At 53.5% G+C, this 17,236-nt stretch overlaps 1 protein-coding gene across 1 annotated transcript in view; it reads right to left on the bottom strand.

Moving 5' to 3' along the window:
• Positions 1-6,759: 6,759 nt before the first annotated feature.
• Positions 6,760-17,236, bottom strand: part of WASF2 (WASP family member 2) — a 33,871-nt gene continuing 23,394 nt past the window's right edge. Inside the window, exons 5-9 of the mRNA XM_090056951.1 lie at positions 17,033-17,150; positions 16,066-16,196; positions 13,953-14,108; positions 11,641-12,155; positions 6,760-11,125 (exon numbers count right to left, since the gene is read on the bottom strand). Of these exons, the coding sequence (XP_089913077.1) occupies positions 10,968-11,125; positions 11,641-12,155; positions 13,953-14,108; positions 16,066-16,196; positions 17,033-17,150 (1,078 nt within the window). The 3' untranslated portion in view covers positions 6,760-10,967. The remainder of the gene's footprint in view (positions 11,126-11,640; positions 12,156-13,952; positions 14,109-16,065; positions 16,197-17,032; positions 17,151-17,236) is intronic.

The following is a 17,236-nucleotide window of genomic DNA, read 5'->3' as shown; positions in this document are numbered from 1 at the left end:
GGGCTGGCTCAGACCGGGGGCCGTTCTCCGCTCCTGGCTGTTCGTCTCCTTCCTTTCCCCAGCTCTGCGGGGGCCGATCTGAACCGCAGGAGCCCCCGCAGCCGCCCTCACGGCTGTCCTTGCAAAGGCCAGGCCTGGAAGAGGGAGGCGGGGGGGAGCCTCGCAACGTCCCCGTGGACCAGCTCCCTGCAGCGAGATGCTGCCACCCTGCCCCGAGCCCGGCGCTCCCCCTCGCAGGCTCTCCGGGAGCCGGGCCCATACGGAAGCCGTAGGCTCATATCGTAGCATCACAGAAGTGGGGTCGGAGGGACCTCGTAGATCTGCAAGTCCGACCCCCGCCTGGGCAGGAGAAAACTGGGCTCAGATGACTCCAGCCAGGTAGGCATCCAGCCTCCTCTTAAAGCCCCCAGGGTAGGAGCCAGCACCGCTTCCCTTGGGAGCTGGTTCCAGGCCCTAGCCGCCCTGACCGTGAAGCGGTTCTTGCGGATGTCTAATCTGAACCTCCGCTCCAACAACTTGTGGCCGTTATTCCTTGTTATGCGGGGGGGCGCTGGGGAAACAAGGTCTCCCCCAAACCCTTCTGGTCCCCCCTCATGAGTTTACAGATGGTCCCCAGGTCCCCCCTCAGCCTTCTCTTGTGAAGGCTGAACAGGTTCAGGTCCCGCAGCCTCTCCTCATAGGGCCTGCCCTGCTGCCCCTGACCATGCGGGTGGCCTCCTCCGGACCCTCTCCATGCTGCCCACATCCCTCCTGCAGTGCGCTGCCCAGAGCTGGACGCAGTCCTCCAGCTGTGGCCTGACCAGTGCCGCACAGAGGGGGAGGATCCCCTCCCTGGACCTGCTCGAGATGCATCTGAGGGTGCACGACAAGGTGCGGTTAGTCCTGTTAGTCCTGCCAACCGTGACCTCGCATTGTCAGCCCATGTTCATCTTGGATCCCTTTCTGCCTCTGTGCTCTCAAGAAGGGAGTTTCCCATCTTATAAGTGTGCTGCTGGTTACTCCTGCCCACGTGCAGCGCCCTGCACTTGTCAGTATTGAAACGCATCCTGTTTTTGCTAGCCCACCCCTGTAACCTATCCGGGTCTTTCTGCAGTCTTTCCCTTCCTACTAGTGTGTTCACCTCACCCCAAATTTTGGTATCATCAGCAAATTTAAACAGGTGCTTTTCACCCCCTCATCCAAATCACTGATAAAGAGATTGAACAGCGCGGGCCCAAGGACTGAGCCCTGGGGGACCCCACTGCTCACTTCCCCCTGGGTCGAGTATGATCTGTCCACCACCATCCTCTGAGTATGACCCTTGAGCCAATCTGCAACCCATCTGACTGTGTAGGCATCAATGCCACAGTCGCCTAGTTTTTTAATGAGGATGGGGTGGGAGACGGTGTCAAAGGCCTTGCTGAAGTCCAGAAAGACTACGTCCACGGGAACACCTGCATCCGTTGCCTTTGTGACCTGATCATAAAAGGCAATCGGGTTGGTCTGACACGACCTGCCCCTCATGAAACCGTGCTGCTTGCCCTTGAGCATCCTCCCTGAAGCTGGCCCATCGCAGATGTGCTCCTTGAGGATCTTCTCAAAGAGTTTCCGAAGGATAGAGGTAAGACTGACGGGCCTATAGTTGCCCGGGTCCTCCCTCCCCCCTTTTCTGAAGATGGGGACCACGTTGGCTACCTTCCAGTCATCCGGCACCTGGCCCGAGCACCACGAGCGCTCGTAAAGCCGTGCCAAGGGCCCTGCAATAACCCCTGCTAGCTCCCGCAACACCCTGGGGCGGAGAGCTTCAGGACCCGCTGACTTGAACACGTCCAGCCCCTCCAGAAGCTCTCTGACCCGGTCCTCCCCAACCTGAGGGCTGGAGGCGTTCCCCTCGAGTCCGTCTGGCATCGCGGTGGGGAAGTCCCGGTCCCTGCACAAGAAAACGGAGGTGAAGAATTGGTTAAAGAGGTCTGCTTTCTCCTCTGGCGCAACCACCAGATTGCCCAGAGGATCTTGCAGGGGCCCCATGTTTCCCAGTGCTTTCTTCATCCTCCCTATATATTTGAAAAAGGACTTTTTATTATCTGTGATCTTGGACACTAGTCCTAGCTCTATGTCCGCCTTAGCTCTCCTGACAGCCCCCCTCCAGGCCTGAGCAGAGGCGGTATACTCCTCTTTGGAGACAGCACCCCCCTTCCACCGGGTGTACGCCGCCTTTTTGGCAATCAGGCATTCCCGGATGCCCTTGGTGAGCCGGGGCTTTCGGGCACTCCTGCCCCCCTTGCTTGTTGTTGGGATGGTCACCCCTTGGGCCCCGAGTATCGTCTCCTTAAGGAACGACCACTCGTCCTGGGCACTGAGCTCCCCTGCTCTCGAACCCCAGCGCCACCCCCACTAGTCTCCTCAGCTCGTTGAAGTTGGCCCTCTTGAAGCCTGGGGCTACCGCCTTGCTGCCGGCCCTCGACACCCTGCGCTGGGTGGTGAACTCCAGCAAGCGATGCTGGCTGTCGCCCAGGGGGTCGAGGACCCGGAGGCCCCTGACCAGGTCATCGCCTGCGGCCAGGACAGGGTCCAACCGGACGTTTCCTCTGGCAGGACTGTGCACCTCCTGGGTTACGTGGCGGGCCTGTATCTCGGCCAGGAGCCCCCGGGAACGGTCCGACCTGGTTGACTGCTCCTCCCAGCAGATGTCCGGGTAATTTAAATCTCCCATGACAGCTACATCCCTCGCCTTAAGTGCCTCTGCAACCTGGCCCGAAAATTCCCGGTCCAGCTCCTCCCCTCGGCTGGGGGGTCTGTAGTAGACCCCCCCGTTAGATCCCTCTCCCCACGGCCCCCTGGTATCTTGACCCGGAGCACTTCCGCTTGCCCCTCCGACCCCGTTCTGCTGGCAGAGGACGTGTGTTGCCCCTTGACACGGAGCGCCCCCCCCCGGCTTTCCTTCCTTCTCCGTCCTGTCTGTAAAGCCGGTAGCCCCTAATGCTCACTGCCCAGTCGTGGGATGAATCCCACCCCGTTTCTGTAAGCCCTGTTCCGTCTGGGGCTGAACTGGCTCTTCCGAGGGCGAGTTCCTCCTGCTTATTCCCCATGCTACGAGCACTGGTACATAGGCATTTAAGGCCATGCCTAGCTGCCTGCGCCACCCCCCGACTTGGGACCCGTTTCTTACCCGGGCACTCCTTGCATTTGTCACCTGTCTTGCTCGGGTGGGGCTCCTCGTCTTCCCGCGGCCCGCTCCGCCGGCGAGGCCAGTTTAAAGGTTATCGCTGCGGCGCCGGAATTTATGGCGCCGCGCTCGTTACCAGGGAGGCTGCGCAGGGGTCAGGGCTGCAGGTGACATCGCGCCAAGGTAACCATGGCAAAGCAAGGCTTGCTCCTTTGCAGGTGAGAGACTTCTCCCAGCAACCCAGCGCCAGCCCCCACAGGTGCCAGGGCTCTTCCAGGCCTCTCCCCTCCGGGCCGGCGAGGGGGGTGCTGCTGCCCGAGGAGGCACCCGGGCCACGGGCACCCCTGTGCAAGCTGCCCCGCTCCCAAAGCAGCAGGTCCTTGTTCTCCTGCCCCGCGGCCCTTCCAAGGGGGTGGCACCGAGCACGGGCCCCACTGCGCCCCAAGCCTCACGCTCCTGGCCTCTGAGTGCTGGGGCAGAACGCGCGCCGGGCTGCTGAGCGTGCCAGGAAGCCCTTTAGCCAGCGTTTGCAGGGGAGGAAGGTGCTTGTGTGATGTCCTGGCGGCCACGAGCCTGCCACCCCCGAGCTGAGCGCTGCCGGGCCAGGCTGGAGCGCGAGATGCATCAGCCCCCGGCGTCCGCCCCAACCCAGCGCTCCGCTTCTGCAGCGCGAGAGCCGTGCTGACCGGGGGCCGCGTGCCTGCGCCCAGAAGCCAAGGAGGGGTTGGGAGGAAAGCGGTAGCCCTCGACACCCCCTTCCATGGGCATCTCACAGTACTGCCAAGGGCAGGGGGGACTCTTGCCCCTGGTTTTTGGCCTGGCTGAGAGATCTCTGCCAGCAAATCAAGACTGAAAAGACAAAAAGCAAGCGGGCCGCCCGCGCAACCACAGACCATTTTCTAGACTCTGCCGTTGCTGGAGCCTGCTCTGGGTAGCAGCAGGGGAGCTGCTGCGGGGTAGCCTCGTTTGTGCAGCCCTGGCCCACGGACCCTCATTAAGAGCAGGACTCGGGCCTCTGCGGCGAGGGTTTGACAACCGCTGCCTCAAGCCGCTCGCATGCAGGCGCCGGCCTTTGTGAGCGCGCCCGGGCCTGGCGCAGAGCCGCCGCGCTGCCAGACTGCAGACGCTCCAGCTCCAAATCCATAATTCCTCTGGCACCCCGCAGTTATCTGTGCGCGGCTGCGAGCAGATGGAAGAGTTAGAGATAAAGCCCGGTGCAGCGCGGCAGCCGCGTTGCCTGGTCCCTGCACGGCTGCAGATGAAACAGCACAAGAAAGAAAGAAAGAAATACAACATAAAATAAAATATAAAAGAAAATATAGCCGGACAGTTCCAAAAGGCTTGTCCTGCTTTCCCGGCACGCCGTGGAGGCCTGGGGAAGGATGAGCAGGCAGGATCAGGCCCCGTGCTATGTCTCCCAGCACCCAGGGATGCCTGGCTAACGAACGCGGCCTGGGAAGGGGTGACAGGGGCGTAGCAGAGCCGCGCCACACGCTGGGAGAGCAGGCTGTTAACACTGATCACGGCTGGCAGTGCCTGAACTTGCCTCGGTCCCAGAGGGGGAATTAAGGGAGAGAAGATGACGTCAATGTGGAGAGGCCCAATGTCCCACTTGTCCGAGCCAGCCAGCAGCATCTTCTTGGTGTTGCTCACACCACCTTGAAGGAGAAAATTAAATGGGTCTTCGGAGACCGGGGCTCCTGTGAAGCAGCCTTCCAGCCAGCTGCGCTTTAGCACCGAGCCCGGTGGAAGGAGAGAGAGACACGTACGCACATCAAATGCTTTGGACAAGGCCAGAGTTGCAAGGCACAGGCAGGCCCCGAGAGGCTCTCCCAGCTGCTTCTGCAAGCGGCGGCTCCTCCGGAAATCGCGGCTAATGGAGAGGAGAACTTTGCAGGACGCGTCGTTCGCCGCGCCATCGCGTGCCTCGCTGCCGGGGGAGGCAGGTGGAGGGAGTGCGTTGGCTTGGAGTCTGCCACGGCCATTTCCCCGCTCGGGCCGGAGCCGTGCGAAGCAGGTGTGCGAAACATGCGGCCTTTCGCCTGCCACCCGGGCCGCAGCTGTGGTGTTGGGCAGCCAGGAGAGATGCTAGAGCAGCTGCCCCCCCTGCCCAAGTACAAAAGGGGTCCAATCTGGCTTGCCAGACCCCTGGCCTTGCTGCCAGGCAGCTCAGCCCACAGCCGTGCAGGGGCGAGGGACGGCCGCAGAACAGAAGAGAGGAGCTGCGGGGAGAGGACCCTGCTAGGAAGCCTCCCACTAATTGGAGCTGCGCAGCGTTTTGGTCCTAATCAAGGAGACCGCCGCTATTAAGACAAGAGGAACTGACAGGTCAGCCAGCCCGTGGGAAACGGAGGGCTGATGCACGAGGGATGGGGAGCTGCAGGAGCGTGCTGTTCCCGCATCGCGCTCTCCCCTTCAGCCACCTTTGCAGAGCCCGCCGTGCTGAAACGACTAATCAGTCACATCTAGGTCCCCTTGCGAGGCAGGGCTGGCAGAGCCCTGGCTGCTCGTCTCAGGGCCTCACCTGCAATACAGGGCTTGCTGCTCGCCACCAAACGGCTGGAGGGTGGGGGCATCGGTTTGAGAGCTAAGCGCCGACCGCAACCAGCTCCCTTCTCTCCCCCCACCCCCCGCTCTGCAATAGCAGGCAGGGATTACCTAATTAATCTAATGAGTTTGCAGGGGGGACGTGAACCTCAGTGACCCGCCCGGCACCGTGCAGCCTGCATGCACCCGGGGAAACCAAGGGAGTTTCCAATATGGGACAGCCAGGCCTGAAGGCTGTGGCGCACGTGGGCCGGAGGGTTTGAGACAAAGGCTCTTCTCTCTCCCACCTCCATCTGCAAAGCAGCACATTCAGGCAATGGGCTAACTCAGCAAGTTGTCTGACAAGACATGCTGTCCCTGAGAAAGCATCCCGAGTGACGCGGCCAGCTTGCAGATCACCCATGCGCAACAAACGGTGTGCCATGCAGCTTGAGTGGGGCTATTAGCAACTTTAAAGGCAATGAATTGCTTTTAAATAAATACCTATTTCTTTAAAAGCAAGGACTACCGCGGGGGCCTTGTTTTAATGTGCTGTGAAGAAATAGGCCTGTCTCCCTGCGCAAGGATTCCTTCCTGGCACGGTTCTGCAGATGGATGAGCGCTGGCTGGCTGCACAGATGGCACTTCTCCACCCCAGAAGTGGCTGCATTTGGTGGTGGATAAAGAGATTTCTGCTTGCACAGCTCGCAAAATCTGTTTTAAACTCCCAGCTTCTGGGGCTGGCTTCTCAGATCACAATACAGCAGCCCTGGAGAGATGCATCACTCGTACGTGGGTTATGCAGACACAACCCTTTTCTGGATCCCCTCTCTCCTGTCCCAGGGCTGGGGAACTTCTGAGTACAGATAAGCCAGTCCCAGCAATTGGGTGGTAGTAGCGATCTGATCTCAAATTTGGCCTCTCAGTTTCAGTACCTCCTCTCAAAGGTGGCCACAGGCAGCTTACCAAACCCACTCTCTGGGGACCAGGTCCTCAGGCCTGCAACAAAAGCATCTTCGCTGCGTGTTACCTGCATTCCCTGTCCATTAAACACCCACCCTTGCTTCCAAGGAGCATCAACACGAGGGTTGATTGGATAGAAAGATTTTATCGAGATTTTTTTTTTTAAGTCTACATTTAAAAAAAAAGACCATCGTATTTTTTACATGTACATTACAAAACCTGCAATCAGGGGTCTTCAACCTGGGGAGACAGAACCAATTATAAAAAAAGTACGAAAGCTTGGCTTAACAACAACTGGCAGAGGAACATGGAGACAGACGCTGTTAGGAAAGACTGGCGGGGCCAGACTCTGAACTCAGGGAGACGGGTGTAAATCTGGAGCTGCATGCTTGCAGCCAGTGACCTTCCTCCTGATGTACATGGGCATGGACCCCCAGGATCAGGGCCATCATTACTCACTTGGTTGGGGTGGGTGGGAGGCAGACAGTCCTTAATCTGGAGTCCAAGCCTGGATGTGGCCACTCTGATATTTTGCTGGTGAGGTTTCAGAGGGGAGCTTTTAATCCTCTGCACTCCTTTGGTCCGAGAGAGTGCATTCCCTTGGGCTGAGCACCCAGAGGATGTGCTAGCGTGGCCCATTCGCGGCACGGCTCGCTGGGCAGCATGCTGCGTCTCCTCCCCGTCCCACCACGGCTGCCCGGCAGACCCCACCGATACAAGTGGAAATAATTACTCTGATAAATATATTTATGTCATATAGGAAATAAGGCACTTCAGGAGCATTATGGCTCTTCTAGTTCTACATCATTCTAGTCAGGAAAAAAAAAGTCAGTTAAGTTTCTGAAATGCATTAAAATGACTAAAGTTAATACAGCAATACAATCTGATCCATGTCCCCCTTGAAGGCTTTGTGGGGGAAAAACACAGGTTGCAAACCAGACCCAGGGCAGCTGAGAGGGATGCGGGAGGACACGCCTCTACCCCTGGCCAAAGCCAGGCCCAGTGCCCTTCAAGGGCAGGTTCTTTCCAAGCCAGCACATTAAACGTGTCCATGGACTGCAAATCTCTTCTTTCTGAAATTAGACTTCCTGCAGCTCCATGGCCATCTGGGACTTGCCAGGAGCTGTTTCCCTGGATTTGGTCTGGTGCACTATGACTGATAAGGAGAGGGGAGACCAGTGAAGGTCAGCGACTGCAGATGAGCCCTGGAAACGTGGACTAGGCATTCCCCATGTGCGAGTGCGGGGGGGAGTGCAGCGAGAAGCAGCCAAGCGCTGCAGCTGAGAACACAGTGAGAATGTCTAACCGCTAAGCAGCATCACGCTGCTTAGAAAGGACAGACCTGTGACCGGCCTGGACGCTCACTGCAAGGCAAGAGAGCCGATGGCACATCGGACCCAGGCTGCGCTGAGCTGGCATCTCCACAGGCGCCCACCATCTTCTGCTTCTGTTCCTGTCTGCCCCAAGGGCGGCTCTGGACAGCCCTTTCAAGTGCCTCCTGCTCCCCTCCCTGGATCCGTTAGCTGCTGGGCGCTCCCTCGGCTGTGCTGTTGGCCGCTGCGACAGGCGCAGTGCACGCAGTGAGGTTAGCAAAGAGGTCAGGCAGCCGCTCAGCCAATCGCCGCGGCATTGCTACAAATGGGTCAGCAGGCTTCTAATTAGAGTACAACCACCCTGCGGAGACTGTTCTTGGCACCTATTTCCCTTCCCCACCACTACTTTAAGGATTGCTCAGAACCTACCTGGCTACCCACAGCTCTGTGCTTCCCCCACCGGGCTGCTGAGCAGTTGAGATCAGCAGTACTTAGCAGTTATCACCCCCATCTGCAGATGTGGGGAGAGGGTGGTTAGGGACCCCTAGCACCTGTCCACAGCTCCCACTGGAGATGCACTCTGAAGGACTTGGTGCTTTTGAAGCACAATTGCTTTTCAGCTAGGCTGGCAAGAATAGAAGCATTTCTCCCCCCTTGATGGGAGATGCTGCTTCTGTCTGCACAATGACAAAAGGATTGAAAACTCAATGGCACGGGCGTGGAGAACGGTGGGCAGAGCTGGGGGCAGGTCCCCGAACGGTCTAACTGCACCCTCCCCACAAGCCAGCTGCACACAGAGGCACTGCCCATCACCAGTCATGATGGGGACGGCACCTTTCCTACTCAACGTGAAGGGAATGCTAGTTCCCTCTTCATGAGGGCATGGGCTTAGCCAAGGCAGCTCTCAAACCCAAGCTGGGCTTTGTGTGCTTTTGGTTTCCAGAACACTGTGATGCACTTGGACATGGGAAGATTTGTTCCCTTTTCCAAAACTGAAACTAATGCAGGCCGCACTGGGAAGCTGTGTAAGCACACTGCCCACTTCCTTTGAGGATTCTGGTTTATGCTCTGGCCTTGTTGCTAAAATGCATCGATGCAGAGGCCCAATAAATTAGTCTCACTGGTGTTTATGGTCAAACTGAAACTTGACAACAAGCGCCTTCATTAGCTTGGTCCCTGGTCCTCTAGAAGAACCTAAGAGCTGCGACAGTTGGTTATTAAAGAGAGAGAGAAAGGCACTCAGAAATGCAAGAATTTAAATGTTATAAAAAGCAACGAAGCTCGAGAAGGGAGTTTTGGCAACACAGGATCGTTAAGCTGGTTCCCACGTATCAGCAGCAGCATCCTTGCTTCAATACCTGAAAGCAGTGAGAAGGCACACCACAGATGGAAGGGAAGGGCAGGCACATGTTGTCAGAGTCCTTTAGAAGGGGCAGGGCAGGGACCACAGTCTCCCAGAGAGACTTCAGAACTGCTCCTTTATAGCACACTGACGGACTTGGCTAGTTGGGACCAAGTAAGGTATGGAAAATGCTTTGCTTCCCAAAGAAATTCTGGTCTCTCTGCTCTGGAGATACTTCTGCTCAATTAAAAAAAAAAAAAGGCAATAAAGGTATCTAAGTCAAGTCAGGTAATCCAAGCTCCCCAGTTCCCTGGGATGCACCTCTGGTCAGGAATTTGTACCCTTATGTGGGAAAGGAGTTGTTAAGAAAATTTACTGAGAATTACACTAATGAAATATGGATGTGAAGCGATGGAAAACCAACAACATGGGTTAGGTCTAATGTCACTACTGGCTGACTTGGTTTGCAGACAAGACACCTTTATGCAATATGAAATCCTTTTTCTCAGGGTAGGAGACAGCAGCACAGGTTAAATACTGGCTTTTCGGTGGCTCATGTTCCTGCATAAAGTGCACTATCGACCTCATGGAAAAGCACCCCTAATCTACCTGACCAATGTGCTGCTCTAAGCAGGCTGAATGAGATGTGAAGACATCGCACTTGAGCCCTGGCTGTAAGTTAGCTGTAACCACGCTGAATGCCCAATGTGCCCAAAGCCTCTATTGCACCGAGAGCACCCTGCCCCTCCCAGTATCACCAGTTCCACCTCCCTGTACTAGACACATTGCAGAGCTGACTAGATAACCAATAAAGCCCTCCTGGCACGACAGAACATGTGGTGCCTAGCAAGGCCAGTTTTGTCAGCACTCCAGACGTGACAGGGGAACTGCTTGGTCTGGTAACACCTCTGCTCACCCAGGAGGAGGCAGCCAGCTGAGCAGACTGCTCAGGCTTCAGCCTTTTAACTCAGACTCTGCTGACAGATTCAGAGGCACAATAAAGGATATTCAGGGCAGTGTTTGGGAGGGGAGAGGCCGCTCTTAAAGAAAACCTAGTGCTGACATTTCCATCTGGTGCACCCTGCCATCCCACGATGAGGCAGGCAGCTTAACTCGAGTTAGCTTGGAAACCCTGGGATAATGGTGCTAATTGCCAAAGAAGTTATTTAGCAATGAGTTGCACTACAGAAGGGACATTACTAGTTCCCTGCAGCATTAATTGAGAAGGAAGAACCAATTATGTCCACTACTTCCCTCGTGTTGCTGCAGTGAGAAAACTGACTGAATTTTTTTTTTTTTTTTTTTGCAAAGTCCAATAGATCTGTAATAAATCTGATTTTGTCTATCATAGGTCTGATTTTTACTAGGAAACAGAGCCCCACGATGTATAGGCTCTCTGAGTTGGCTTTCTCTGCAGCACCGACAATCTGGCAGTTCAAGTTTGCTTTCAAAGCCACCATGTCCCCTCCTGATGGAAAACAACATTGCAATCTTTGGTGTCCCTGAGGAGACCTTGCAGAAAGGTGAATTACAAGTCCTGCCAAAGCCAAGGTCCTTGGCGTATCTTTGGTTATTGGATGAAAGAGGAAAGGCTAAAAAGGTTTTGGCAACCTGGTTAAGTACTTGATTCTTTAAGAAAGGGCTACACCAGCTTGGAGAGTGGAGAGTAGAGCTATGGTTAATCTGACCAGTCATCCTCATCAAACTCCGAAGAATCATCCTCAGAGTCACTGTATTCTACAGCAATGCGGCGCGAAAGGATTGTCGCCACGTCGTTGCCCACGACGTCCCGCTTCTCCTGTTCTCGCTGCTCCTCCACTTTGCGGAGCTGGAAGCCTGTCAAGGCAACAACAGAGATAGTCACTCAAGGGCTTGTGATTTCATGGGGGCTAAAGGGAAATGACTTGCTAATGTTGTCTTCTGAACAGCCTTGGACAGGATCGACTCAGTATCTGGAAGCAGGCTGGGCCAGTTCGGTGTAGCAACAAGCCACCAACCGATGAGGCCAGGCTGGGAAAAGGTGTCTGTTTCTATATTCCTTGGATGTGCTGCACACGCTGCTGTTTTGAAGGGAGGATGACTGCAGCTGGCAGGGCGAACGGCAAAAGATTATAGTCAGAATTATCGCTCTTATCAGGATGAAGCAGGGGTGGGCACCATATTGAGATCCTCTCTGGATGCAGCTATCTACAGCAAGTGTGGGTTGCAAAAAGGAAGCCAGTGGTAGCGATGCCCTCTGGAAAGACACCTGGGCCCTCACCCTTAGTGCTCTGGGACCTCCCCCAGGAAGGGACAGAAGCTACGGGTAAGAGAAATGTTTTACACTCAAAAAAACCGATGCCAGGACGTACCTTGACGAATGGCTGAAAGCAAATCGCTCCGGGCATCGCTGACTGCGGGCAAGGAGGATTTTGTCTTGGAGGCTGATGAGTCCAAAGGTGGAGGCAAAGCTGCCAGGCCATTCATGCCACCTGCAGACAAAGGAGGGGGGCCAGGAGGTGGCGGGGGTGGGGGAGGTGGTGGCGCACCGCCAATTTGCTGAGGTAGCGGAGGCGGAGGCACAGCAGCATATTCTGCTGCGGGAGGGGGTGGGGGTGGAGGAGGGGCAGCAAACTCGGGGTGAGGAGGGAAGGCAGGCGGCGATGGTGGCGGTGGGGTGCCTGGGGTGGGAAAGCCTGCAGGAGGTGGCGGCGGGGGGACTCCTGCTATCGGTGGTGGTGGCGGAGGAGCTGGAGGGGGAGCGAAGCCTGGCCTGGCTCCTGGAGGGGATCCAGTTGGAGGAGCTGGTGGAGGGTGGCTTGGACTAACCAGGCTGGATCTCTTCAGCCCTCCAGAGCCAGAACCTCTTTGGTTGTCTACTGGGTAGCTGTTGTGGAAGAAAGAGAAAGAGGAGCTTTAGCCGTGAGCTTCGCTTACATTACATCAACTAACCTTTGTGCAGGAAGGATTTTCTCTGACAAACAATCACCTCCAACTTCCAGCTTCTACTGAAATTCCCCAGGACGCTGCTTGCTGGTATTAAGTATCCTGTTGCCTTTCTCCTGGCTAAGGCAACAGAACAACTGATAGCTCACAGGGCAGCTGACAGAACCATCTTATAAACCAGCCATCCAGCCTCTCCCTGCCCGAGGCCAGGCAGCATGACCAAGCCCCGAGTGCCTTCTCAGCCCATACTGCCGCAGCGGCATTCATCAATAAATCCAAGGGGTTGCATTTATTAGTAAGGAATGGCAGGTGAGGTAACATCTATTCCTCCGTTTGCTATTTATGCTGCGTGTTCCTGGGCATTTGTATAAAGCTGTTCATTGGATTCACCGCTGTGGCTCGAAGCCTACAACTCTAGCGCTAGGGATGATTTGCCACCGCTTTTCCTAAGTCTAGGATAACAATGCAAGGAGATCCAGTACACACTGATGGGAAACAGTGATTCACAGTTGAGTGAATAATCTGGAAACAAAACTGTTTCCATAAGCAGAAAACACTACAGGCCTGGGAAGCACCATCAACTACTGCACATGTCGTTACTGGAAGCCCTACGATGATGGCTCACTGCCTGGTAAACAGCAAACAAGAATGGTTTTGCCTCAAAGCTGGGCAAATTTAACATGGAGCTAACAGTGTTGATCTGATAGAGAGAGATTACTGGTTATTTTATAATGGTAGTTGGGGGGGTGGGGCTGGAGAGAGGTTCTTAGTGAGCAGCCACAGATCTCAGTAACTGTGCATGCCAGATCAAATGCCATTTAAAACCCCACACCTCTAGTCCTGGAAAAAAATGCAGGGTGGAGCACCAGAGCCTGGGCTATGAGAAATCAGAGTATTTTCTGCAATCACATTTCAGAGCGCTGTACTGCCCTTAGACAAACTGGTGTTGTTTGTCAGACACTCTCCCTCTCTGCTTATTAACATTCACCTGTGGTGGAAGCAATATTCTATAGTTCAGACCTCTGTGGCTCGAGCTACTATTAAAGCATAATTTTGCAGCCTGGAATGGGTATGTAATGGGTCTGATCCTGCAGAATGCGTGTACCCTCAAACTTACACTGAGGGCAATAGGTTAAATGTACGCTGAAGCCAAGAGGGTGCTCAAGACCTTGCAGGAGGCACTCTGCACTTGGCAGTATTGGTTCCCAAGCCCTCAAACTGTGATGTTTGCTAGCACCTACAACTTGCCCTTGCAAAGATCAGAGAGGGTAGATAGGGATAGGGCAGGAATCTAGCATGAGAAACCGGTTTTGTACGGAGAGTGGTTGGGAAGGCAAGGCCACATGTTCTAACATATTTGTACGCGGAGAAAGAGACCTATTAGTTGAAACTCTCCTAACCAAACAAAGACCGTTCACTGGAACTGCGAGGCTAGGAGGAGGCTGTCAATACCTGAAATTACACAAGAACTGGGGAAATGCCTTCCTTCCACAGTGCATATTATGAAGCACTTGAAGTTTTACCTGCTGTTGTTCTCATTATGACTTTTACTTTTGCTGACTGTCTCCCAAATTACAAAGGGGGTCACTGGCATTGTGCACTTTTCTTCTAGACAGGCTCGGTCTTACCTCAGTACAGTATTTGTTAATGGGTTTCAGCAGAGCAGCCAACCCTGTCTTATGCCACTGCTTTGCAGTGCGCGCGATTCTATAGCGAGACAAAAGTTCTTGGAAGTTACCTAAATTCCACTGGTGGTGGAGGCAGACTATCATCTAGGAATGAGGGAGGTGGAGGCATGATGGAGTCTGACGGTGGCGGCGGAGGATAGCAGTTTACATCCATGCTATCGTTGGAGCCGATGCTGCCGTTCTGATACACCATGTTGGAAGGGTACCTAAAAAAAGCCAACACAAGATTAAAAGAAAACAGTGGCTCAGCTATACCCAGTGCTCATTGTGGATGAGGAGAAAATTCTCAGCAGGGAGTCGGAAACATGGGAACAAGAGGACCGCCATGCAGACAGCAGAAACCATATTATTCAAGCTCCTCTAAAGGAAGAGTTTCTTTCCACATAAAAACACCCAAAGCAGTGCAGCCCTGACATGACATCCTTATAGACTACCAAAATACAAAGAACAGCTGAAGGCACAGTCCAGTTCAAAACAGCCTATACACAGTAAAATTAAGTTTCCTTATCTCTGCTTCCAGGAAAAAAAAAAAGGCATAGATTGTTAGAAACCTAAGATTTACTGTATGGGCTTCTCAGTTCAGAAACATGGAAGCATGCTGGTTACTTTCATTTTTATTTACTATTAGCACCTACTCAGTGTCATTCTCTACTCAATGTTCACTCCCAAACACTGCAGGGAAATTTATTTTCCTTTGTTTTATTTAAAATAATAATTATAAAAAACCCTACTCCTACTAATTTTAGTATTTTTAATATTTGCTTTTATTTCAGGGCTGGATTTTGCTCCAAAATGAACTTTGCAAGATCTCTGTTAGGCTGCACATTGTCAATGGCATCAAAAAAGTCCCAAGTGCATCTAGGAGTTTATCAAGGCATGGACTAGCACTTCCCGAAGGCCTGGGAAAGCACCTAGCACACTGTGGATGCAATAATAAAGTATCCAGAGCAGAAGCCACATGTCTTGGTGAAATGAATCACCCCTGCCTCTGACAGTCAGTAAGACTGTTCCAAGCAGCGAAAGAAAAACAGGTCTCGAAGGCTCAGAAGCCAAAATGGAAAACAGGGAAGCAAGGGAAAGGTGCTGTTGAGCAGCCTGATTCTTCCAGCCAGACCTCCTGTAAACAAGTTTTATTTTTAAAACTATGAAGAGTGGGATTTAAAAACAGCAGCAAAACCACCAGGATTTTCTCAAATGAAAAGAAGCTGCAAGCGGCAAGAAGGGAGCATGTTGAGAAGTGCATTGTGGGGATTCAGTCTGCTTTCAGCCTAACTGATGTCAGCAGTTGAATTAAAATCTCCGAGCAAAGGGGGCTGGAGAGAGAGCTGTAGCTCAAAAGACCTGGCGAGGAGAAGAGGCTTAAAATGTTGAAGTGCGATTTGTGAAACGCAACAAAGCAATCATGGAGAGGCTGCCCCGCCCCCTCGCTGCAAGACCCAAGAACACTTTCTTGATGCAAAACAGACAGATACCTGAAGCAGCTAGCTCTGGGAATATCTGCCTGCCCCATCTCCACCGGGTTTTCCCCAGGAAGAGGCTGCTAAATGTATTCATGCCACAACTACAAGGAGACAGAACGGCTACTAAAATGATGTCCCTTTAACTCCTTGAGTGCTGATGTGAGTCACGGGGTAAAGAAACCGCCTCATCTTACTTGCTGATTTTTTTGGTAGGGGGGGTTTCCACATGGCAGACAGCACCCACCACCTCCCCCAGAGCCCAAGCACAGCCTGATCCCTGCAAGGCTGCCTCAAAAGGACATTTCTAGGGTGGGAACAGAATCTGCACTGCCTGTTTCCACCCTCTTGCCCAGTTGCACTGCCTTTTGGTTAACACGGTCCTGGTGAACTAGGTGGTACTGCACTTATCGCCACTTCCAAGCCATTGGCATTTCTAGGTCTGTGGCACAGGAGAGCCAAGAGCAGAGCTGCCTTGGAAAACCACTCGTGGCCCGCCCCTCTAAACTGCTAAGTTAGTGATTTATTTAGCAAATTTCAAATCGTCACATGGATTTACTTTAGAGACTCTGATTAGCAGTGGTATTGATCCAGGCTGCACTGCAAAGCCGGAGAAACTGCAGAGCAGGGTGAACTGCATTACAATCAGCAATGAAAGGCTACTTCCCCTTCGTGGGGGGCAGGATGAACAGCCACAGACACTTACCCAGCAGGCCCATGTTTATCCTTGGACTCAATGAACTCTTGGCCCATTTTCAGCTTCTCCCACTCTTCCTTCCGGGTCTTGATCTTCCGAGGATTAATATTCCCTCGGTTGGGATTCTCCCTCTTCTCTTTCTACAAGAGAAAAAGAGTTGGGGGGGGAAAACCCATGAGAACACAAAATGGTGGCTGGTTTAGTTCTTCCTTATTCAGGGTCACTGGCAGTGGGGTGGCGAAGAGCTGGGGAAATGGTACTAATGTCACGAAGTATTTTAGAGAGCCTTCACTACTGAAGGGTCCAACTGGCAGATCAATACTAAAACTAATACTCCAGCTACACTGCAGCTTCAACAGATGCTGTCAAGAATGCAAACTCCCTTCTCCAAAACTGCCCAGCCGGTGTGTTTAAACTGTGCCTGAGAAAAACTAGGCTAGCACGGCAAGGAATGGTAGGGCAGCTGACCTTCCCTGGCCTGTTGTTCTTTGGCCTATGCTGAGGCTGCCTATAACCCCTTGCCAAACAGCGGTGACTTAAGTGGGACTTGTGTTACATGGACACACACCTGCCACAAGCAGCTGGGCTGGGCCATGACCAAGCTCACTTCCAGCACTCAGTCATGCCCAAGTCCCTGCTTCTGTGCTTTGGCTGGAAAGCCCCAATATGCTTTGAGATGTGATGCTGCAGTCACCTAAAATGCAAGTCACTTTGAGGTGATCCCTGGTGGGCCAGCTATGAAGTCCTTTCGTAATGCAACTGGTCATATTATTCACCAGTGTTAAAAGGAAGCTCAGCTACAACAATCAGGCCAGGATTTGCGTTTTGTATTTTTACTTGTGAGAACACCCAATTCCTCCCTAAAGAACCCAAGGGGAAGGAAACACCGGGATCGGAAGAATAGCTACTTCAGACTATTGCCTAACTTTTGTCTAGGATCATTTTACTGGTGTGCAAAGACATCCTGTTCCCTCACCCTGTGCTTCCGCTTCTCTTTCATGATATCCTTGGTGTCCTGCAGCATTTTCTCCTTCCAAAGGTCAAAGAAGTATGAAGGGTCAGTGTAGAACTTAAGTGCTTCTTTGCCATCCTCTCTGGGATAGAAAGACACACAAGAGCCGGTTAGGTGTTTGCATGAAGCCCAAACAAAATGCCACAGACAACCCTCCAGGAGTTGGAA

Source organism: Crocodylus siamensis, chromosome 7 (genome assembly GCF_052110815.1).
Source record: "Crocodylus siamensis isolate JL-2025a chromosome 7, ASM5211081v1, whole genome shotgun sequence".
NCBI classification, from domain to species: domain Eukaryota; kingdom Metazoa; phylum Chordata; order Crocodylia; family Crocodylidae; genus Crocodylus; species Crocodylus siamensis.
The sequence above is the reverse complement of the archived record's forward strand: the minus strand, read 5'-3'. Positions and strand labels throughout refer to the sequence as shown.